This window comes from Notechis scutatus, chromosome 3 (assembly GCF_049901735.1).
Source record: "Notechis scutatus isolate UNSWTSFEM ecotype Mainland chromosome 3, rNotScu1.2, whole genome shotgun sequence".
Lineage (NCBI taxonomy): Eukaryota > Metazoa > Chordata > Lepidosauria > Squamata > Elapidae > Notechis > Notechis scutatus.
The window spans coordinates 34,953,948-34,978,397 of record NC_142011.1 but is presented as its reverse complement, the minus strand read 5'-3'; the positions used below and the strand labels follow the sequence as shown (position 1 = coordinate 34,978,397).

The 24,450-nt window shown below is 35.1% G+C and overlaps 1 protein-coding gene across 8 annotated transcripts in view; it reads left to right on the top strand.

The window, feature by feature from the left end:
- The window catches only part of RALGAPB (Ral GTPase activating protein non-catalytic subunit beta), a 68,659-nt gene that overhangs the window by 19,679 nt on the left and 24,530 nt on the right, over positions 1-24,450 (top strand). For 3 of the 8 annotated variants that reach the window (XM_087959473.1, XM_087959472.1, XM_087959471.1), the window contains exons 7-17: positions 166-344; positions 1,354-1,401; positions 8,598-8,746; positions 8,876-9,086; positions 13,986-14,021; positions 15,790-15,991; positions 19,543-19,710; positions 21,186-21,300; positions 21,968-22,115; positions 23,505-23,569; positions 23,695-23,827. In XM_087959473.1, the coding sequence (XP_087815599.1) occupies positions 166-344; positions 1,354-1,401; positions 8,598-8,746; positions 8,876-9,086; positions 13,986-14,021; positions 15,790-15,991; positions 19,543-19,710; positions 21,186-21,300; positions 21,968-22,115; positions 23,505-23,569; positions 23,695-23,827 (1,454 nt within the window). The remainder of the gene's footprint in view (positions 1-165; positions 345-1,353; positions 1,402-8,597; positions 8,747-8,875; positions 9,087-13,985; positions 14,022-15,789; positions 15,992-19,542; positions 19,711-21,185; positions 21,301-21,967; positions 22,116-23,504; positions 23,570-23,694; positions 23,828-24,450) is intronic. The other 5 variants (XM_026685211.2, XM_026685210.2, XM_026685212.2 and 2 more) reach the window with 3 other exon arrangements.

Genomic DNA, 24,450 nt, shown 5'->3' with positions numbered 1-24,450 from the left:
CATTGGCATTAAAAACTTAAGGAATGATGTAGTTTCCAAACTTTCAAGAATGATGCAATCTTTTAATTTTTTTAAAAAGAATCTTTTAAAATTAACATAGCCAATGTATTCCAGGGATTTTCCTTCATCAGGTCAGTGATTACATAATATTCTTTTTCTTTGTAGCAATCCTGTGGATTTGAGTAATCCAGCGATAATAAGTTCTACCCCCAAATTTCAGGAACAGTTCCTAAATGTGAGTGGAATTGCTCAGGAATTGAATCAGTATCCCTGCCTTAAACATCTGCCTCAAATATTCTTTCGTGCTATGCGTGGGATTAGTTGCTTAGTGGACGCATTTCTAGGTAAAGTATTTTAACTGATAAGATGTTACTTTCCTCTTTTTGTGGTTTAGATTGATGGATTTTAACATTTAATATTCATTTATTTAACAGTACAGTTGTGTCCTGCAGGACTAGAATTGCATATGTGTCAATGACATTATCTGCACATTTGAAATAAATTTTATTTCAAATAATTGGCAGGTGTTAGTCTTCTTATGAGCTTCATCTTCCACTTCTGACTCCCATTTTTCTCTCTTATGTATACTTTCTGGGGATAAAATTTAAGGTGGACAAAACTATTCCTAAAGTATTAAGTTAGAAGGTATATAGCAAATCCTTGGATGATCCTATTGTCTTTCAGGAAACCAGCCAAGTCTTTTTCTGGTCAGGTTTTTGTAGTCTTTCTAATAGGTATTGAACATAGATTATTAATATATTTAACAAAATGATTTGAAATATTTCTTGGTTCCTACATGAATAATTTGCATTGAAGCATTTTCAGGATTTTGGCTTTGCTGTTACCCTGTTTCTCCAACCATACGGCCTCCCCCAATAGGAAGTCCCAGCATGTTTTATAGGCATGAAATGAAATTAAGCCTCTCCCCCAAATTAAGGCCTATATTAAAACATGCGAAATGGGGGGGAATGGTGGGGGGGCTTGCCGTTAGGAAGTACTTTTGTTGCACACCCGGATATGGTGCTGCCTGCGTTGACCCCGATACGAAGTGCTCCACCAATGCCAAGGTCAACATCTAAGCCGTCGCCACCTGCCCACCCAAAGATGCAAGGGGGGGAGAATTAAGTCACCCCCGAAAAGACAGCCTAGCCATTTTTTCGGGGCTCAAAAAAAAATAAGACCCGGCCTTATTATATGAGAAACACGGTAGCTAAAACGATTGCCTGTTTTTATATGAAACCATAATTTTCAGTTAAAATTGAATATAAAATGTCATTTTCCTCAGGAACTGCTTTTTTGGAAATGTTTCTGTTATGGCACATAATGTATCAGAAATATACTCTCTCTCTTTAGGAGTTGCTGCATTTACAACCAGTGGGTGCGAAAGATTACCCAGATATGGTATTAAAACTTGTTGCACTCTCTTGGGTGACAAGAATCTCAGCGGATGGGTGGTGATTTTAACAGTGGTTGGGTTTGAATCAAATTTTGGAAAGCTGCAGTATTCTGTCATGATAGTTTCTTAGTATAAATTGATATGTAATTGGTATATGTAATAATACTTAAAATATAACATTTTATTTAATTTTTAAAGTTGAAAAAAGATTTCCTTTTTGCTATAAAATTGGGCTTCTTTTCACTGCTGTGGATTATGTATTTCCAGAAGTACTGTGTGTGTGTGTGTGTGTGTGTGTGTGTGTGTGTGTATTCGCACAACTACCATTCCCTGAGATCTTTCAGTCATGTTAATAAGTTTCTCTCTCACCCTGCAACAAAATTAACGTGATGTTCCAAAATTGTATAATTTTAACCATTTTATAAATGCAAAAGTTAATAGTATCTATATTCAGTCTTGTTAATAACATTGGTCTGCCCCTACTATAAAGACACAGCTATGTTAACAATTCCACAGCTGTGTATTTAATTCTTTATGTAATTTTTCTATGGTCCTAATTTATTCTAATAACATTAACATACTTCTATGCAGGAACATATTAAGACATGTTTAAAATTTCTAAATATTGAGAAATAAGGAAAATATCTCATAAATTAAAATTTTTGAAACATTCATGAAGGGATTGTTTGAATAAAGGGGAAGGATTCTTTCTACGGGGCAGAATGCTTTAGTAATTTCAAAAGTGCAGTGTATATTACCAAACCTGAGATGGCTGACAAAAATGAGTATTTAAATAGCAACTGAAGTTCCATACAAATAAATATAGAATGATTCACATTAGGCAAAATTCCTAACTTCAGATAATTTCTGATAGTGATTGTGGTAATGGGAACTGAATGTGAAAGTCTTGAGGTTTTGATATGAATTCAGTCTTTGGCTGCTATAAAAAAAACAGAAAAAGAGGATGCATATTAGGATAGTTAGGATAACTATAAAATTTACTGCTAGTAAAGTACTTTGAAGTAGTTTGAAGCTGGTGCTATGATGTATATTTCTAGTGTTTGCACTATGATACTCTGTAACAGAAAAAAGTATAAAAAACATAATTTGCCTAATCAAAGAAGTTTCCTTGAGAAATAATATGGTGTAGCTTCAAAAACAGGTGTAATGGAAATATATACAATTATTATTTGAGATGAAAAATGTGATAATACCAGCATATGAACTCTATTGCTGTGATGGTGAACCTATGGCATGCGTGCTGGGGTGGCACACAGAGCCCTCTGTGGGCACGTGAGCCGTTGCCCCAGCTCAGTTCAGCATGCGTGCACGAGCCTCCCACCGGCCAACTGGTCTTCGGTTCTCTGCCGCACATGCACAGCGGGCTAGGTGCATGCGTGGGACAGAGCGCATGCGTGGGGGATGAGCGTGCATGCGTAGGGATGCAGGCATATTGCATTTTGGGGATGTGCATGCTTTGGCCACTCGGTGCCAAAAAGGTTAGCCATCACTGATGTATTGCAATGATTTTCAGCTGTTGATACATAGGACTAATGAGGTGGAGTATGGAGTGAAAATTTAAAACTTACCAAAAATTATAAGTATTATAATAGAATAACTTGAAATATATTTTAAGAAGTGGTCTTTCCATAATGATTGGATCTGCACTCTTTGTTAAAATTATTGATGAGTTATAAGTTATTTTAAAAACCCTGAGAATTACTGATTGAATGAAGAAAGAGTGGGAATTTTAGAACAAATAAAATTAGATTACTGTGCTCTGGAATTTGCTGCCACCAGAATTTGCTGATGCCAAATATAACAACCTTAGTTATATTTAAAAGAAGATAAATACACAGAGACTAAGCCTAGGTATTCAAATAATTGGCAGTTATGATATCTGTGTATTCAGAACTGCAATGTTAGAGGTTGAATAGATAATTAAATATTCAATACTATTGAATAAGGAGCTGACAGGGAGCATGAGCAGGATGATGATATTGTACTTATGTCTAATTTATGGGTTTCCTGTTGGCATCTGCTTGACTGCTGTGTATAGATTCCTGGTCTAGCTAACCCAGAAAGGCTGTTATGCCTGTTAGTGGAAAAAAACATGATGTGTACAAATAGGTTAACATAACATAGTTTGAAAATAAGCAGATCAATTGCAATACTTTCCTGTCACTAGTCCTGTTAAAATAGACTATGAAAGAATATAATTAAATAATATGGACTTTTTTTTACAGAATGCTATTTAAAATTTATTGCAGCGTGAGAGAGCTACACTTAATCATGAGTCAAATGCACAATTTGCATTAAAAATCAATCTTAGAATTATTTGTTAATTTAAAACTCATAAAAACCCAAACGTTTGAATAATTGTTTAATAACAGAATACTGCTTCTTTCTCTTTGTTAAACTACAACAAACAGATCTGTTTCAGTTGTGCTGATTACGATACCAAGGCATGCGAAAGAGAGCTGTCAATCAGTCACTTATAAATTCTTTATCCTTTTATCTGTGATTATCCCTTAATATTTTTAATTGTGAATGAAGAATTCTGTCTTGCATTTGAAATTTGAAAATGACAGCAAAATAGTGAGCTCCAAAAATGCAGTAGTCAAGATCACATTGATACAGAAGAAATACATTATGCCTTTGGTTTCCCTGGGCTGCCACAACAAATTTACAGAGGTGCTATGATATAGTGAACTACCAGCTCAAAGTAGTTCACAATTTTGGCTTTGGCCGACCACCATGGAGTTTAGTTTTGTTGGAAACAGCTTTTCTATAGACTTCAATGTAATTTGACTGCTCATATGTCACTTTGAGGCAACCAGATTCCTCAGCCATCAAGAGAAGTTTTATCAAAGGTTCAGAAAGTTGTTGTGGGCCTCTTTTCTTGTTCATTTTTAAAATCCTCCAACTTCACAGCTAAAGCAGAATAAAACAGTAAAGAACATAATTTTATGAGAAAAACTGAGGAGCTTTCCTATCCTTATTCCTTAGGGTTACTAAATTGGAAGTCAGTTGTAGCAAGATTGATTTCTGAAGCTTATATAAATGAAATTCCCGTAAAATGGTTTGGCAAATGTTCATGAGCAATTTGTAGTTTGATGCAGAAGAACTTTGCTATAAAACAAACAATATATTGTTTCTAAAATGGGAAGAATAAACTTTGGCACCAGTGTTAATTTTTAATATTTACTACAATAAAGTTGAATTCTGTGGTGTTTTAAAAAGAAATTTAAGCACTGCATTTTCAAGCCTTTTTTTTTAAATAAAAATTTTATTTAGGTTTTCACAAAACATAATACAAGAAAAATTCTTTTTTTCAGAATAGCATGGTCCTGGGTTATCACATCTCCATACAGACACAAATTCAATTTCTTATTCATCTTTGTGTTCTATTCCATATCTTATTACTATTTTAACATTTTCTCAATAATTTTTCCCTTCCCTTAGTTTTCTCAATCTTACTTTTAATTATCTCATTCCTTCCTAAATTCAATTATATATATATATATATATCTTTTTCTAAGTTTCAATATCTAGTCATTATATTTATACTTTTGTCTGTCCTGTTTCAATTTCATATTTTCTCATTAAACAAAATTTTTCCCTGTAGTTACTAATTGGAGAATGACACCTTTGTATCTTTTAATTTTTATCCATTTAACTCTTATTTAAACTTCAATTTATGCTTTTACAATTATAACATTCAATATAACAAATAACTTTCAGTCGAATTCTGCTTGGTACATTCTTAAAATACGCACTAAGTTCTTAAACAAAATATATATATATAACAATAATAAATAAAATACTTATTCTATTCCAATTCAGCTCTATCATTAATGTTAGTTATAATCTTTGACATCTTTAACCTTTCTTTTCAATAGGGTATCATACTTCTAGGAACACTTATAATATTTCCATAATTTTTTCATGTTTCTTTCATATTCCTCTTCACTTAAATTTTTATAACACATTTATAATAATTAAAATGTTCCCCTCCTTTCCTAATTTCATTCTCTCATTCTCTTTATTTCATTTATTTATTAAACATTCCATTCCATTACAATGAATATTTTATCAACCATTTTAATCACACTTGTTTCATATTTTCTAAGTTCATTTTTATTTCTAATATAACAATACTATCTTGTGTACCCTTGCAGAATCCCCCTTTCAATTAAGTTTTCACCCATTATCTCTGTGTCTTCTAAATAGGCTTATACCCTTAATCCTTGTACATTTTCCCTCTTTCTCTATGTCCTGTTTCTGTCCTTTATAATTTCTTTTCCTTTCCCTCTTCCCCCTCATCTTCTCCCTTCCCCTTTTGACCCCTTCTCTAATTCTGATTCTCTCTTCTGTAATCCTCTCTTCTGTTTTCTTCCTAATGTTGTAATTACTTTTCAAACTATTCTTTTTGGGGGTTGTTTTTTCAAATCTTAAATTTTTCACTCTCTTTCCCCCCTTTCCTTTCTTTTCCCCACATAGAAATACTTGGTCATTGAAGATGGCTTCTTCTTTGCCCCGCCCTTCTTGTTCTACAGGCATTTCTTGTTGTTTCTCATAGTTCAGGATCTCTATTTCTAAAAATTGAAATACGAAGCCAAAAGAACCTCTTCCTTCTTGTGCATCTTCTTTCTGTTTTTTAAGTTCCATTCTCAATTCTTCCAAGAGTGATACCATTTTAAAAACTTTTAAACAACCACCCAATTAATTTTAGTCCTTTAGATCCAAAAGCCAAAAATCACCAAGTAATCCAAATAATCCAAAGCTATTTCTTCTTTTCCTTTTTCTACTTTCTTCCTGGGGTTCTCTTACATCGTGTTACGAAGTTTCAGTTAAAATGTATTTTTTAGGAATCTTGCTAAAATTTCACTGTTATTTCCTTTCACTTCCAGGTGGTCTCCTCCATTTTTCCAGCTCCCACCCTTTTGGTTTTTTTTCCTTCTTTTAAAAGTTTTTGAGAATCCAGAAACCTTTATTATCCCTTTGACATTTTATTTTCAGCTTAAATACCTGTTAATGTCAAAGTGGATTTTGCCAGTTTCTTGCTTAAATCTCTTAGTTGTCAAAATAGGGAAGAAAAGAAAAAAGACCAAGTCCTTTCCCTTCCCTCTCTCATTTGCCGCTTCAAAGTCTTCTTTGGGAACAATGTTGTTCTTTATAATTCAAATTCCAGGGTACCTTATATTGTTGCTTTTTCAGTTCGACCCGGTCAGCCAAAACTTTCTCTTCTTATCTTCCTCCTGCACATTCTTTTCTGGTGGAGTTCTTCTTTGAGGTGGCCATTTCTGACCACCGCTGCAACCGCCTTCGGGAAAAGAAGTAATGGCCAGCTGGGGAGGAGAGATGTGACTCTCCTCAACCCTGCTGGCAGTCTCCCCCCTCTTCACCATCTCTAGGGGGGGCTTAGCCCCGAAACCAGCCGGCTCAGAGCGCTCCAATGGCGAGCACAGATTAAAACTGCGCACGATCGCAGATTTCAGTCTGTCGCCAAAGACACTCAAACCAGAAGCCCTGCATTTTGAAGCCTTAAGTTACATTGATACTTTGTTGCTATATATTTGGAGTGGGCAATTGGGGCAAATGGCTGCATGCAGATCCTGGCATACTATTTGTATGTCCCATATTTTGTCCCATATTTTGTCCCCAAAATATCTCGAAATCCAACTGCCAAAATTCTGCAACAAGATGAATGAAGGGGTTATTTTTAATTATTTTTGTAGCATTAAGACAATGTTGTGGAGGAGGAATGAGATAAAATGCTTTTATTCTGATTCCTAAACCCATCCTTTAACAGAAAGCTGAATTCCCACAAGTAGGAAAACAAACTGAAATGTTGGCCCTTCTTTTCAGTAAGCTACATCTTTTCATTGGAAGCTACATCTTGGCTTCAGCTACCAACTCTATCTGAAACCTTCCTTGGAGAAGTTCTATTTCCCAGTAATTGTGTGCCTGTGGCACACTAATATGTATGTGTGGGTATGTGTATATCTGTTTATATAACTCCACAAAGCCACAATCCCAAATATAGACAGAGAAAGACAAAAGTATCTTATTAATTGTATTAATAAATACCATTGAATTCATTGTAAAATAGAAAGCTCTGTTAATTATTTCTTACAGAAATAGAAAAACAAACATGGAAATGGAATACAACAAAGGTGTAACTGCATGTAAAAGAGAAGGAAGAAAAAAGAGCAGGATGGGGGGGGGGGACAAAAGAAAGCTACTCATTATTTCTTCAATAATGACTAATTGTTTGTGGTGGCCTGGCAACTCACCACTGATCTCTTGTACATTTCTTTATTTTCAACAACTGAGGCTGTCCAAAGTATTCAAAGGGGGCAAAACACTCACTGAAGCATTTAAACTAGCCATAGTTTTAACTCTGAATAGTTCCAGTTCCAGTGGGAATGTTACCTGTTCAAGATACCCAGGCGGAAAACTGAGAAAACCCTTTGAAGCAACTGGGGCTCCTTCTCAGCCTTTCAGAGCATATCATTGATTTAACACATCAAAAAGAGGATGCTTGGTTGGCCTATAATGAAGTGCCCCTTATGAATGCTTCTAAACCATTACAGCTTTTTCTATCTGACCAGTATTGTAAGGTTGACTCCCTCAAGTTACAGTTAATTATTTCAGAGGGAGAAATGCTTTTTAATATCATAATATTAACTGATATTTCATAAGTGAAATGATTGCAAAAGCATGTACAAATTTTTTGAAAGTAGAGCATCATATCACTGCATACTTTTATGTAGAATTGTTTCATTGAGCTTCTTGTCACATAAAGATTTTTCCCATAAATGTCTAATCAGTTCACCCCTACTGGTTTTCTCTAGCTTATCACTTTGAAGAGTATTCAACTAGATATAAGAAAGCTGTGCATTTAACTTTAATATTTTATTACTTATGTTAGAGATAGACCATTCTCTTACAATTTTGAAGATGACCATTAAACAATTTGATTTAAAAAAAAAAAAACTTCCTTTTTTCTTCTTCCTTTCTATAGTTTTCTTTCTGTTTTCATGGTATACATTCAAATCTGGTTATGTTTTGATTAATATATAATTTTAAAACTTGCATCTTTCTAGCCTTAGAAAGACTAATTTTCTAAATTTCTAAAAAGATACTACTGACTTTAGGAAGAACTTCAGGTTCAAATTGATGTTACACTTTTCAGGTATTTCAAGGCCGCGGGCTGACAGTGCTCCACCTACACCAGTAAATAGATTGAGCATGCCCCAAACTGCAGCTGTTAATACAACCCCACCTCATAATCGAAGACATCGTGCTGTAACTGTGAATAAGCCAACAATGAAAAACAGCACAGTAAGTCTTTAACCTTAGCAACAGTTATGTTGTGTTGACATTTCTTATAATACAGATGATATTTGACATATTATAAGCAGTATATTAACGTTCTAAACGAATGTTTTTCTGTTTTTTTCATTCGAATAGGCTAACACTGCTCATGCTTCCAAACACCAGCCATCTTCTACTTCTCCGCTGTCTAGCCCAAACCAGACTAGTTCTGAACCTCGACCGTTACCTGCTCCTCACAGGCCAAAAGTTAATAGTATCTTGAACCTCTTTGGATCATGGCTGTTTGATGCAGCCTTTGTTCATTGTAAGCTTCATAATGGAATAAACAGGGACAGCAGTATGACTGGTAAATATTTCCACCAATTTTGTACACCTCATCCTCTTTCTTGGCATTGACATGTTTGACTAACCAGAATTAAAACCTGAAAAATTATATGATTAACTTATGTCAGTGTGAAATATTATCTTAACTTAATATAAATAGCATCTTGATTTTATTGACCACTTAAGGGACCGTAACAATTAAAAGTCAAATTTTGCAGTTAGGTCACTTATTTTCACTGACACTAATAGAGATGTCTTCTGCAACTTATTGGCTAAGAGAAAGTGGCACGAAGGGAATTGTTTACATCTATGCCTTTAAAAAGCATTACTTCAAAGCCAAATTTCCTAACTGAATTATTTCAAGCAGTTAATTAGTAAAACAGGCAGGAAAGCACTATAATAAGATGTGCCTGCGTTATTTCATTAGTGCTGAGTTTTTTTCCAGAATTGCCATTTGGGTTTCTTTCAGAATTTATGTTATGAAATTGGTGCATTTCAATGATTAGTTAAATTCTTTAGCTTCAAGGGTTCTGTAAACCTGTAGTTTTCAATCTTTGATCATTAGTTTTCTTTTATCTGACTTTCTCATGATTTTTTAAATTTACATATAAAACTGGACATAACAGAAATAATGTATTATAATGTTCCAGATAGTAATTGAATGAAGCTTTTGGCTCATAGTTTTTTCCTAGCTCAATAAGAATACACCATGTTGATATAACTCAGAATCACATTGCATAATATTTTGTAGTAGCTTGTAATTCTGTATTCTGTGGAAAATATAACCACTGACTTGACCCTCACTGTAAAATTCTCAAGCCTTTACTGTAGTAATAGTAAATTAAAGTAACATTTATTGATATTTAAACATATAATACTAAGAATTTGGAAGTGAAAAAGGTTTCTTTGTTTTTTTCATATGTTTCGTATTGTTGGCATTCTAGTACTTAGTCTAATTTGCATTGTGTAATACGTAGCTGATTGGCTGATCTAGAAAGCAAAATTAATTTGGAGCTGTTTAGTATTTAAGCTACCTAAGACATCCAGGGCTATAGGCTAGACTGGGAAATTGAAAAAAGTGTTTTAGAAAAACGCAATAGCAAATAATTTCAATATCAAGACAGCAAAACTCCATGTATGTGTTAGTAAATTAATAGAAACTTAGGTCAACTGAGACAGAATTTTTCTGTATTATGGCAACAGGAACAAGAATTTAAATTTTTAAAAGCTTTTAAAAATAATGAGCTATAGAGAATATAAGATCTATACACAAAGGGCTTGCAGCCCTGCAATATGCAAAATTTGAGAACTGCCTATAGCTACCAAATTCTCCTATCAATCAGACAACTCCAGAAATATTTATCTGGATTTTTTTTCAGGAGATATTCAGAAAATGGAAATATATACCATTGTTTGCTCCCCTCCCCCTTTTCAGGTTTTATAATACTTGGCACTCTGTCATTGGAAGAACTATCTGGAATCTTTCATTTCTCAGATTGAAGTGTTTTATCAGAATTCCATTCTCAATTCTCTCAAAGCTACTGGGACTTTTCTCAGAATTTCTAATGGTTCAAGCACTCACTGATCACCCCAATTATTGTCCTCATTTCTTGCCATCTTTCTTTCCTGTTCTGTCCTTATAGAGCAACCATTGAGATTCTGTAGCTGCTTTTCATTTTTGGATGCAACTTTATCATACAGAGTTCTGCACCTCACATTACTGTTCTGTATCATTTTATCCCAAGGCCTTCATTATACTTATTTTAGAGTTTCCCCACCTGGAGTTTCCTTCCTTCCTCCCTCCCCCCCTCCCTCCCTCCCTCCCTCTTAAAAACCATTAGTTCTATTCCTGCCTTAGCTACAAAGTAAACATATACGTATGATTGCTTGTCTGAGGTGATAGTTCTTTGATTAGAGTATTTTTTAGTGCTTAAGTGTTTGGTGTTAATCTTGGTATATATCCTTGCTTATCTGGGTATTGACTGCTGGCGAAGAAGTCTTCTGGTCTTTTTGGTTCCTTTTAGCAGTAAACAAGCAGTAAACAATAGCATAATCCATAAAGTACCAAGAAATAAACAATATTCCCACGGACAGGGTGTAGAGATGCTGTCTAAGAAATAGTCAGACGAGAGGCAGGAGCTCCCAGTGACTTAACAGTCAAGAGCAAAAACATTTAGGAAGGACCCACCCTAATGAATTAAGCAGTTAAAAGTGCTGCCAGGAAGTTTCTACTTTCAGACTTTCAGGGTTCTGTTATTTACAATAAAATAAAATCAGGTCATCTAATTGTATCTCCTGTCTGGTTTACCTGGGAGGTCTGACACAGGCAAACCACTGTATATAATCAGAAAGCAAACTCTGTTCCCTTCTAAACTGAAGATATTACGTAGCAAGCAACAAAAGTTAGACAACACCAAGGGCTTCACAGTTCAACCCTGAACTACATATATTCTCTTCCATTGGGGACTAATTGATAAGCCACTGCAATCCCAGCAATACTGTCCTTGAGTGACTTTTACTGGTTGTTATCTGAATACCCATCCCAATCCAAGCCATTCCAGGCTTGGTCCATCCCTGCCCTGAACCATAGTAAGAAATTGCCTCCAACTCCCCCATCTCCCTATCTCTCTCCCCCCACCACCCCATCTCTGCCCTTTTGACTGTTCTTCACCTTGCCTTGCCTTTGTGGAATAGCAAATAACCCCGGAATTTTCCAACTCCCCAAGGAGTCACAAGGAGCCACAGCCATCCCAGTCCCTTGCTACCCTGCGCTCCAAGATTCCTGCCTCCCTGCACTCCACTATCCCAGTTGACTTTCATCACTGTCTTCTTGCTCCTGATGATGATGAGCAGATCCTGCTTATAACTACTCATGCCCTAATCAAGTCCAGATTTGACTACTGCAATGTGCTGTACATGGGGCTGCCCTTAAAGAATATCCAGAAACTTCAATTGAAACAGTGTTCTTCTTCAACAGTGCATGTTACATCTCTGTTCTACAAGCTGCATTGGTTGCCAGTTTGCTTTTGGGTCTACCTCAAAGTGCTGGTTTTAAACTTTCAAGACATGGGAGTGGGCTATCTGTGTGTATTTCAGATGAATGAAACCCTTGTTTAAAGCTCTACTGTGCTACTGCTAAATTCAAATACACAAAACTAAACTAAGTGGATAGTGTGACCACTGTTTGCTTTAGGAAGTGATAGACAAATTCAGAAGAGTTGTAATAACTAAGTGAATAATTAACTGTTGTTAGACCAGAAGAATTGCTGGTCACTCAAGGAGGTACTGTAAAGAAATGAAGGAGTGTCTATCTTTTCTGTAACTTCTCAATATTCGAGTGTCATGTGCCTGTTTGTGTAGGCTTAACTACATGTTATGCAGTATAAACTAATAAAGATTCACATGAATTTTTGAGTCTAATTTCAAACCATTTTCTCTGTTCTGTCCTTTTTTTTCTAGCATTGCTTGCTATATTTGGTTGGATTTTGCTATGTTTTACTACTAGTGTTTCTCTTAAAATAGAAACATCATGTTATTTTAATCTTTTGACTTAGTGAAAGATTGTTTCTATGTTTAGTTGCTTGTTGTAAAGGGTAATTTGCAAAGCCAATATTGGAATTACAGTACAGTATTTCATTATTTTGAAGCACTGCTGAAAGTAGTCCTTTGCATAAACATGTACTTTATAGAAGGAACATTCTCTGCTTCAAGACTTTTGTCATTCAAACCCTCCATTCTATACTAGGAAAGCAAATAGGTTGCTGAAAAATTCTTATTTTTAGATAGTATTGAATCTGAACATGTGTGTGTGTGTGTGTGTTTGTCTGTGTGTATCTGTAGCAAAAATGCCAACATGAAAATGGATAAAGAGTTACTTAAAAAGTGCCCTTAAAGTAAGATAACAAATGTGCAAAAGGCATGCTTGTTGATAGCAGCTACAGATTGCAGAACCCTTGAAGAGAAAGCTTGAAAAGTTCTTTTCTTGCCTCAATTCTTCTCAATTAAGTTGTAATTCAGGGCTATAAACAACCCTTGGTAAACACAGAGAAATTAAATGTGTTGCCTCACATTCTATCTAAAATGAGTGATTGCTGTGGTAGTAATACACCATATGGGAAGTGGCTTTTCTAAGATTGGAGACATTTTTGTTTTATCAGTGGATATGATGGTATAATTAATTCTGCTTTGATTTATGCAGGAACTACTTTATGCAAAGTACTTCACAGAACATAAGTAATGATTGAATTTGTTTTGGCTTTAATTTAAAAAAAACAATACATTCCTATTCCCACACAAATCTTCATAGTTACAAATTAATTAATCAAGTGAGATCCTCAGAGTGAAATAAGATGCTTAACTACCTTTTACATTAAAAGGGATTTCTTATAAACCCCTTCCTGGTCTGTTTGTTTCCCAGATGATTTGTAATTTGGTAACCTTGAATAAAAGTTTTTTCTGTTGCTTTTTTTTCTCTGAAGAAAGGGTTTGAGTGATCACTAAGGCGTTTTTGCCATCCCAGTGGAAACTGCAAATAAGCAAATTGATCTGATGTGAGATAAACAGATAGTAAATTGTATTTCTTCCCATCTCTTTATGATTTCCGTATAGTGTAGATCTTCAATAGTTGATATATGAATAAAAGCAAATTGCTTTCTGAATAATACTGTAAAAAACTAAATGTATAATATATGAAACCCATGACAGTATTTTAAATCTTCAAAATTCTGCATGAAATCATAATTTTGAACCGTAATGCTAATTTCCTATCTGTTTAACAAGCCTGCTAGATCATAAGCTTTTAATATATGTTTCAAAACCCTAAATACTACTTAACTTGTTATTACAGTTTCATCATTTTAAAGTATTTTATAACTATTGCTGTCCTTTGATTTATTTCCATTTTATTTCTATTATCTTGCAGCATCTTTTATCCAAATTCTTCTTTCTTATAAATCTTGTAAGTAGGAACTAGTAGCTTCTCTTTAATTGCAGTCATGTTTTTTTTCTTTCTTTTTTTTTTCATAATCCCATTTTTTTTAATTTGTATCATTGTCATTCCTTGTAGCTGTTGCTCTTTACATGGGAAAGACAAATAGCTGTGTGTGCTTTTTTAAGCGGGGAAGATTGTTGGCGAAAGCAAATCTGCCTGAAATCAGTCCCATCATTTTCCGTACTTTAGTCTGTGTTCATGTCATAAATTATAGGAATTTGCACTAACCATGTTTTTTTCCCATAAAGCTTCTTTTTCACAGATCTGGTGTTTTGATTTGTATGCATTCTGCATGTAGTTTTTTCCTCCTTCCCCGCCCCAATATAATATTATATGCTGGATAGCTTATTCAGGACAAAAAATGGCTCATGGGAAGACACATAAAGATTTGGATTTAGTTACCTTGTGCCAAAATTAAATTAGTGAAGAAGTTATCTTTAAAAAAAAGACAATAAAATTTATTTTAACCTATTTCTTCTAAATTACCAATCTGCTAGTAATAAACATTCAGTGCATGGGCAAAGCTTCTGTTTGTAAGACTGTAGTTGACATAGGCTGAATCCTATGTAGCTTTCTCTGAAGTAACTCTGAGTTTTGAATTCAATGAGACTTTTGAGAAAGCCAGCATAGGATTACGCTGTAAAATATCTTTTTTCATTCCCCTAAGGTAGAATTGGACTAACAGTTGCTTTTTTTAGTACTGGAGTTATTCTTTTTTGTGAGCATCCATCTGCATGTTCATATTTGCTAGAATTCACCTAACATACCTGGAAAAAAAGGAATTGGGTAGGGGACATTCTGGCTGATAGCTGGAAGAAACTGAACAGTTACATGTTTCATGAGAGCATTAATGACAGTAGAGGTTTGTGACTAAAATGTGCTCAATGCCTGCTGGGAAAAATATAGCCACTGAAAAAGAAGAGTGAACTCCTTGTAGCTTCCTGGTGTATTTTAAATTGTATTGAATTTTTTTCCTCAATCCATGCCACCGAAAGTTTCATAAGCATGCAGGAATTTCCATCTCAGCACTCAGGTCACCTTTGCCATACCATCCCTTTGTGCATCTCATAAAAGCAACTCATCCTTCTGGAAAGCAGGCTTTGATGAAGACAAAACAACTGTAGGAGGGGGAAAAAATTAAAAAGTGTACGGAAGGCATTTCCTTCTGAGCATTTTCTCTGCTGCCATAGAAATACATCTCTTGACTTTTTTGAAGCAATATTTTCCATAGACATGATTTGGAATTTGGCATCTGCCTGCATCTTTATTTCTAGTTCCAGTATAGGTTCACAATACTGGAAAAAGGTAAAGGAGAAGTAATTGGTAACCCAAGAGCTTGCTGAATAGTTAAAAGGTCAGGTCAAGTTTTTCAGGACATAAAGGATTTATATAGTCGGTAAGGAAAATTAATGACATTGCTGTAAAACAAGTTTCAGGGCTTTTGTTGATGCATCTGGCTGAGAATGTGAATGGTGCAGAGGCTTCTGCGCTTGGGTAGCATGGATTGCTGAAGGAGGAGATGATTTACTTGTGTGTGAAGGTGAAAGGAAATAATTTTCTTATAAAAATCATAGTCCCTAAATGCTTTATAAACAGAGGCATCAACGTAAATGCAGTAAACTAATGTTTTTTATGATTACTAAATTTGACATGATCTTTGTGTCCAGGATCCCATGAGCCTGTTGGATATGCTTGCAAATGCAATGAAACTCTGTGCTTCTTGTTTTTGTTTTAGCTATAGCAACACAAGCAAATATGGAGTTTCGCAGGAAAGGCTCACAAATGTCTGCAGAGACTGTGGCTTCCAATCCTATGTTTGATGCAGGGGAATTTTCTGACAACTATGAATCTGGCAGAGCAGAGGCATGTGGAACACTCTGTAGAATATTTTGTAGCAAGAAAACTGGAGAAGATATACTGCCAGCCTACTTATCTCGGTACTGAGTTACATTTTGAGTTGTTAAAATATTCTGTTATATACCTTTGCTACATATGAAGGGGGTTTTCAGCGTCTTAATGTTTTGGCACTTCAGATATTGGATTTTAAATTAAGTAATTTTAAATTAAAATGCATCCCATCAATTTGGGTATGTAAAAGCACAATATCCTGGATTCCATCTTTTTTAGGCAAATAAAATACGGTTTTCCTCATTATATGCTTCCCACACCACTTTAGGAAAATATTAATATGAAGACAATGTAATAATGACAACAATAAGGAAAGTACCATAGCAATTCTTTTCTTTTCTCTCTTTCCCATAAAACTTTATTAGGCTTCAACAAAAGTTACAATGTAAGGAAAAGAAAGGATTAGAAAAAGGAAAGCTTGGGAACAAAAATAGATGTGCAGAAAAGAAAAAGAAAAAAATTAGACAAAGAATTACTTCCAATTTTCTTTGATACAGATACAAATGTAAAATATATTAATCTCTTGCTCTAAAATTAACAATACTGTTTATTTAACCATAAATAATTCTAATTGTCAATTTCCAAAATTAAAGTTTCTTTTAGTTTCAAGCAGAATGTCCATAAGTGCTAGAGAATTCTTTTTGTTTTTGCTCAAAGCAGACAATTTTGCCATCTCAGTCATTTCCATTAAGTTCATTCTTCATTCTTTCATTGTAGGAATTTGTAAGTCCTTCCACTTTTACATAGAGAAATCTCCTTACTGTTGTCATATATAGAAACAAGATATCTTTTAATCTATTTATCCATCAAGACCTGAAAGGAAAAGTCTAGTTTCAATTGTAAATTCAGTTTAAGAATTCTCTGAATGAAAGTACATATGTGATTCCAATATTTCTTAGCTTTCTTATATGTCCACCAAAAATAATAAAAGTATTTTCACATTGATTACATTTCCCCCTTGTTTTTAATTTAGGTTTTCCTTGAAGAAAAATTAATAAACCAGCATAGGTCAACTAGGTTTGTGGTATCATTTCTCTTTTTTAAAAAAAACCTACTTCTGTGAATTTTGGGGGACACTCTTGCTTTTATACCTCTTCCAAACCCTTATATGGCTCACCTAATAAAATGATTTTTAAAATCTATATTAATCTTAACTTTGTCATACCAGAAATAGCTGTGCCACCCAAATGTCAAATCATGTCGTTTCAACTCCAATAACCTCCCACTTCTCAAAGTCATCCAGTCTTTCATCCATACAGTAGGCAGCAGAAAAATACTGTTTTAAATCAGATAATCCTAGTCCACCTTTCTTTAGCATCTTGCAACAATGTATATTTAAATCTTGTTTCTTTTTATCCTGCCATACAAGCTTGCAAATAACTTACTTAAAAGGTGCTTTGAGGCAAGTAGCAAGTTTCAGTTGTTTGGCAGAAACCCTTTTAATATCATTTATAACAGTGGTCCCCAACCTTTTTTGTACCAGGGACCAGTTTCAAGCAGAAACACTTTTTCAAGGATCGGGGGGAATCCGAGTTTGGTGGTTTGCTTGCAGACGTTTCATTACCTGACTAGGTAACATCTGATGTTGTTACCTAGTTGGGTAATAAAACATCTGCCAGCAAACCACCAAGTTCAGGGGGCGCCTCGGCCCTGCCTCCCTCAGCCCCATCCCTCAGGTGTCTCCCTCCCTCCCTCAGGTGTCTGCCTCGTTCCTCTCTCAGTCGCTCTCTCGCTGCTCCACCAGCCCAGGAAGAAACTGCTTCAAAGAAGCCGGGGGGGGGTGACTTTTCCTGTCGCCGCAGCTCCTCCGAAGCGCCCGTTTACCCCCACTCCGCCCGCCCACGCTTCAATTCAGTGCTCCGTTCTGCCTGCCTGCCTTCTTCGTTTCGGAGCAGCTTCGGCTGATAAAAAGAGGCGAATAGTTATTATTCTCAGCCGAAGCTGCTCCCAAACAACCAGACAGGCAGAACGGAGCACTGAATTGAAGCGCGGGCGGGCGGGCGGGGTGGGGGTAAACGGGCGCTTTGGAGGAGCTGCGGCGACAGGAAAAGCCACCCCACCCCCCCCGGCTTCTTTGAAGCAGTTTCTTCCTGGGCTGGTGGAGCAGCGAGAGAGCGACTGAGAGAGGAACGAGGCGGGAGGAAACCGAAGCTGCTGAGCCAGAGAGCAGGACAGGCGTCGGTTGCTTCCTCCCTCCCCTTCTTTCATTTGTGTCCTTGATCCCCGATCACAGCAGGATTCACCGAAGGCGAAGAAAGCCGCCATTTTTTATTTTATTTTTTATTTGCGGCCCGGTACAGAGTGCTCCACGGACCGGGACCGGTCCGCGGCCCAGTGGTTGAGGACCCCTGATTTATAAGAAAGAATGTTTATTTGAAATATGAAACTGCTAATCCCGATTGCATGTTTCAGATGACATGGTTGTGGTTATGAAAAGCAAATGAATACTCATTTTTCCCATTGTTCTTTTGTATGGTGGCATATTTGACCACTGGCACGTTTATGCAATTGGCATCATTGATTATTATAGGTGAGAAACAGGCAACATAATATATGTAACTTCTAAGAAAGAGGAAAACCTCTCATTGATGTGGTTCAAATTGTAATAGTGCTTTTGTTTTATTTGTATTATGTAATTCTGCACATAGCTTAATGTGGAGAGTCTTATTTTCTACAGGGAGGGACAGAAGTATAAGAAGTCAGTCCCTGAATCAAATAGTCCTTTTGTGTAAAGAAAATATAGTATTTTAAATTACTCCTTCGTGTTGGTGATCAGTAAATGACTTCAAATCAGATGAACCTACGCTTACCTTTTCTTTTTAGCATTCTAAAAGTAGGTCATGATGTGCTAAATAGACATACTCCTTTGGGTTTAAATTGTAATTTGCTCATTGTGTTTGAAAGATTTCCATGCCATCCCAGCTTAGTAATTGTAAGGTAGCCCTGGTGGTTAAGTTTTTAGTTAGAAGAAGGAAATCCCAGGTGCAAATCCCAACTCTAGGGAGCTTACTGGATGATTTGGTCAGCCATTCTCTAACATCTCATAGTTATGATGTAGATAGGGAGATATAAACTGTCTTGAGCTCTCAGAATAAAGATGGGATATAAATAAAAGTGGTATATAAATACAAGAAATAGTTCAGTGTAGTGGCTGAGACCCCAGGCTAGAAACCTGGAGACCATGAGTTCTTGCCCTGCCTTAGGCACGAAGCCATCCAGGGGACCTTGGGCGAGTCTCACAGCCCTAGGAAGGAGGGAATGGCCAACCATTTCTAAAAAAAATCTTGCCAAGAAAACTGAAGGCAAGTCACTGAAAATAGCACACAATTGAATGGAAGGGAAAATAAATAAATGTAATAAATAACTGATATTTTAACTCAGCATAACTAATTAAAACATCTGCCAGACTGAACCAAGCATGATAATTTTCAACATTTCATTTGAAACAGAAAAATGTAGCAGATGCTTTAGTTGCTCATGATGCCTCACTATAAATGCCAAATTTCTCTTTGCTGTTGACCATCTTAAATAACCTTGACTTGCTAATGCTTCTTGTTTACATTTTTCTTTTTCTTGCCAGGTTTTATATGCTTTTAATTCAGGGACTGCAGATAGCTGATTCTGTGTGCCACCCAGTTCTGGCTAGTGTCATCTTAAACTCCCCTGCCTTATTCTGCTGTGACCTGAAGGGGATTGATGTCTTGGTTCCTTACTTCATTTCAGCACTTGAAACTATCTTACCTGACAGGTAAATTGATAACATTCATCTTACTTTCTAAAATGCTAAATATTTTCAGAACCACATAAGCGGGATTACCATGTTGTCAAGGAATTTTATAAACTGCAGCCTTTGCAGATCTGAAAAGTATCTGGTAGAAGAAGGCTGTTCGCTATTTTAAAGAATACAGGTCCAACAGTTCATTTAGTGACTGTTCAAAGTTACACTGAAAAAAGTGACTTATGACCATTTTTCACACTTACGACCGTTGCAGCATCCCCTCTATCGTGTGAATGAAATTCGGATACTTGGCAACTGACTTACATTTATGATGGTTGCAGTGTCCCAGGGTCATGTGATCTCCTTTTGCATCCTTTTGACAAGCAAAGTGAACAGGAAGGTCAGATTCATTTAACGCCCATGTTACTAACTTAACAACAGCAATGGTTCACTTAACAATTGTGATAAAGGTTGTAAAATGGGGCAAAATTCACTTAACAAATGTTTTGCTTAGCAACAGAAATTTTCGGCTCAATTATGGTCATAAGTTGAGGACTACCTGTATTAACTCAGAAATACAGATCAAAGGCCGAAATGGAAGGGAAAGATTATTGATATGGTTTGTTATGTCTGAATATCTTGTAGCATACATATTATATGAATGTTTACTACAAATATGCTATTTTATGTTATGCATTTTGATCCCATTAAAAATGAATGAGAGAAATCAATAGAGTTGGGAGCACTCGATAATATTTTTCTATCTGTTTTAATTATTATTAATTTTTACTATTGATAGGCGAAGTAAATAAGTCATTTTTGAGAAACGGGTATTTGAACGTGTTGCTTTCATTATTACATTAGCTACAACTGTCAAACATATAGTTGCGCTGATTTTAAAGCAGACTTGTTAAAGAAAGGATTCTTTTAGATGGCTTCTTTGTCTATGTTATAAAGTTTAAAAAATAAATCTGATCATTCTGAGAGTAAAGTTATCCTTACATCATATATAAAGGCATAGCAGTAAACGTTGGTTCAGCTATCTCAATGCTATGAACAACTTACAGCAACTGTCAGGGATTTTTCCTGTCCTACCTAGAAATGCTATGGATTCAAACCAGGACCTTCTGCTTACAATATACTAACTTATATTTGACTAAGATGCTCGATTCTCAGTTCTCCAAAAGGTTTTGTTCAGTCCGCCCATCTTAAAATATTGACATCTTCTGAGGTAGAAGATGTTGAACATCTTGTCCTTAACATCAGGTATAAATGACATGAAATCACCTGTATTCAAGCTGAATAAGAATTGCAATTTTTTCTGCCTACAATGTTTCCATTAAAATGAATGTATTGGGCTCTTCTACCAGCAAACCATGACATTCTGGTAAATCTTGAGCAAACATTAAATGCTACACTTGCACATTTGAATAGGATATTTTTGCTTTGAGATAGAAGTGGTAGGTTTCAAAAAACCTTATCATTTTGTTGTTGTTTTTATCCAGGGAGCTCTCAAAATTTAAAACATACGTGAATCCCACAGAACTAAGAAGGGCCTCTATCAATATTTTACTGTCCTTGTTGCCTCTTCCTCATCATTTTGGAACAATCAAATCAGAGGTAATGGATTTTAGGGATTTTCAAAAAAAATAATTTTAGCCTAAATGTAGCCAAACTAGCAATTAGTATAGGATTCTTCCAAGTGCTAAAAATGCTTATTACATAGAAAAGAAATAAATTCACAAAATGAATGAAAATGTGGGGTTTTATTATAAATATTCTTGTATCAAGTAATACTTCATTAAGATAAAATATTTTAGGACTTTGGACATTCATATACCACACTGTAATTTAAAATAGACAGGATCATATACATATTTTGCATCTTGAGCTAATAATACAGTGTGATAGTTAAATGTCAGACCACGTTTTCTATACAGAAGGATTCTTGACATCTCCTTTTGGGGTATTCTTACCATTCCATTCTTTTGGAGTTTCATATGATTCACAGTTCTATAAATACAAATTTCTGAATATAACTGGAATTTTAATTATATTTCTTTAATCTGCATAGACTGATTTTTTTTTTTTTAAAAAAAAAGCTATAGTATCAATTTTATAGTTTTATAGTTCATTTAATAGCTCTGTTGAGCAATATTTCTTTGTTGCATTCTTTAGTTCTGAGTAGGAGTATGATATATTGGGAAAGTAAGATAACACCCTTTTTATTAAGTAGTTGCTAAACACATGAAAGGGAATAAAGATTATATTCAAATATGTTTTTCAGATTGTTCTCGAAGGAAAATTCAGCAATGATGAAAGTTCATCCTATGATAAACCAGTCACTTTTCTTTCTTTGAAACTGAGGCTTGTGAACATATTGATTGGAGCCCTGCAGACAGAAACAGACCCCAACAACACACAGATGATATTAGGTTGATTTTCTACTTGATCCATGAGATGTGTGCTTTGGAATTTTTTGCATGTTACCTGAGTGATAATAAGATCAGATTCCAGTTATTGAAGATTATAAACAGTTAACTTTTTCGTTTCCCTGGTGTCCAGTATTAGGAGCCAGAGTGACAAATAACTGTTCTTCAAACATTTTGAATGTGTTTTTATAGTATTTGTAATGTTCTGATGACTACAATTTGATTTTATTGATTAAGGAAATTAAAAATGAAATATTCCGGTAGAAAGAAAAGAATGAGTTTATACATGATGGATACATGCTACTGTGGTAGTAAGCAAAAAGCGCAGGCTATTCTATAGATTTGTACTTACAGATGTATAATATTTGGGGTCTCATTGGAAGAGAGTGTAATTTCTGGACAAATGACTCAAAATATACTTTAATAGCAAACAGAAAAAAACTATTTTTTTCAAACTATTAAGAATTTTTTTTGATAGATGTATGTATTCAATTGTTTTACAACACATCTTTTTATTTATTTATTTATTTAAATGATCCCCATTTATACTTTCTTTTTTTACCTTATACTTAATACGAAATAAAGAGAAGTCTCTAAAAACACACAAAAAAAGAAATTTAAGGCAGTACAAAGACATTGCAAAATGTTGACATTGCTAAAATGTATTTTATTTTTGTTTTCATAATTTAAACATTAATATCTGCATTGACTTATATTCACATGTCCAAAATATTCTTGAAACTCTAAAGTGCAAAAAGTTCCCCATTGCATATGTCAGTGTGATTCTGGGTGGACAACTTATGGCCCTCCAGATGTTTAACTCCCATTAATTCTAAATCTAGTTCTAGTCATAATCAGGGCCAAGAAAAGATGGAAGCTGTAATTAAACTAGATCGGAAGCTGCAATTATGCACATTCATTTTAAAAGATTTCATTCTTAACTCAGACCCTTGGAGATATTGGGAGCATCAAAATAGATTAATACTAGCTGTGAAATAGTTTACCATAGCTGCAAACTATAAAGCTTTCACTACATGTGATTGCTTTAAAAAAGGGCAAAACTGGCTACAGTCTAACTCCATCCTGCTCCTCTTTGTATTCAGTGAACAGTGCACAAAGGAAAAAAATGATGGATAATCCCCATCCCCACCCCCAAAAAACTATGGATATAGTAGAATTGACGTAAAATCTGAACTTGGTAAATGTGAATCTGAAAATAAGTGTCTAATTCTCAAAAATTGGGAGCAATGCCTTCTAATGCAAAAAAAAAGTCCTGCAATTATTTGTTGCATAGATTTTCACAAAATGGCAGTGAAAACAAACATCATTAGAAATAATGTCATACAGACAGAGAAGTTAAGATATTGTCAAATCTTAAATCTTCTTCTACAGGTGCAATGCTGAACATTGTGCAAGATTCAGCACTTCTAGAAGCCATCGGTTGCCAGATGGAAACGGTAAGATTTCTCTCATTTTTAAGGAGGGATGCTGTGGTGAGTCGAAGCAAATTATCGTACAAGCACAAAAGTTTTCTGAGAATAGCCTTCCTCTTCTCATCAAAGCCTGATTTCTGAATTAACAGAATGGTAGTGAGAATATTGTCCTGAAAAGTCACAGTCGTACTAACAGTGGAATTAGCACGGCAAGTGGAGGAAGCACAGAGCCTACAACTCCTGACAGTGAGAGACCTGCACAAGCTCTGCTGAGAGATTATGGTAAGATTGGCTACCTTAATACTTGCCAAAACAAAAAAACAAAAAACCCTAGTCTATGAATTCCATTTTATTTAAAGTGGCATCTGCAAGGTTTTAAATAATTTACACTTTTTAGTTGAAAAAAATGATAAAAACACATATTTTTGTGAAGTAGCAAAATTCAGCACTTTTATTCTGTTCCCGCAAGCATTTGGGTGATGGAGGAGGTAATGACTGCTTTTCAACAGATCTGGTTTTGTTTATTTTGTTTTGTCTTTATACAGATAACTTTTTAGGATATGTAGTTTAGTTTATGACTCTGTAAGAATCCAGAGTCTTGGAAGAGGGTAGATATAGATATAAATGATGCTAATAAATAAATAATTGTTATTATGATAAGGGACAGAGGGAAAAAAGTGTTGGGTAACAATTGGTGATTTTGCTTTTTTGCGCAGAATATAAATCTGCTTTTGCAGATTTATATTCTGCCTTTATTTTATATAACTCAAGGCAGTCTGCCTCCTATTTTTTTCCACAACAACCTTGTGAGGTGGTTTTGCAGATTTTTAGTTTTAGAATAGTTTTTCTATTTATTTTGTTGTTGCTGCTTCCCACCCACCCATCCTTTCAGTATTGCTACTTTT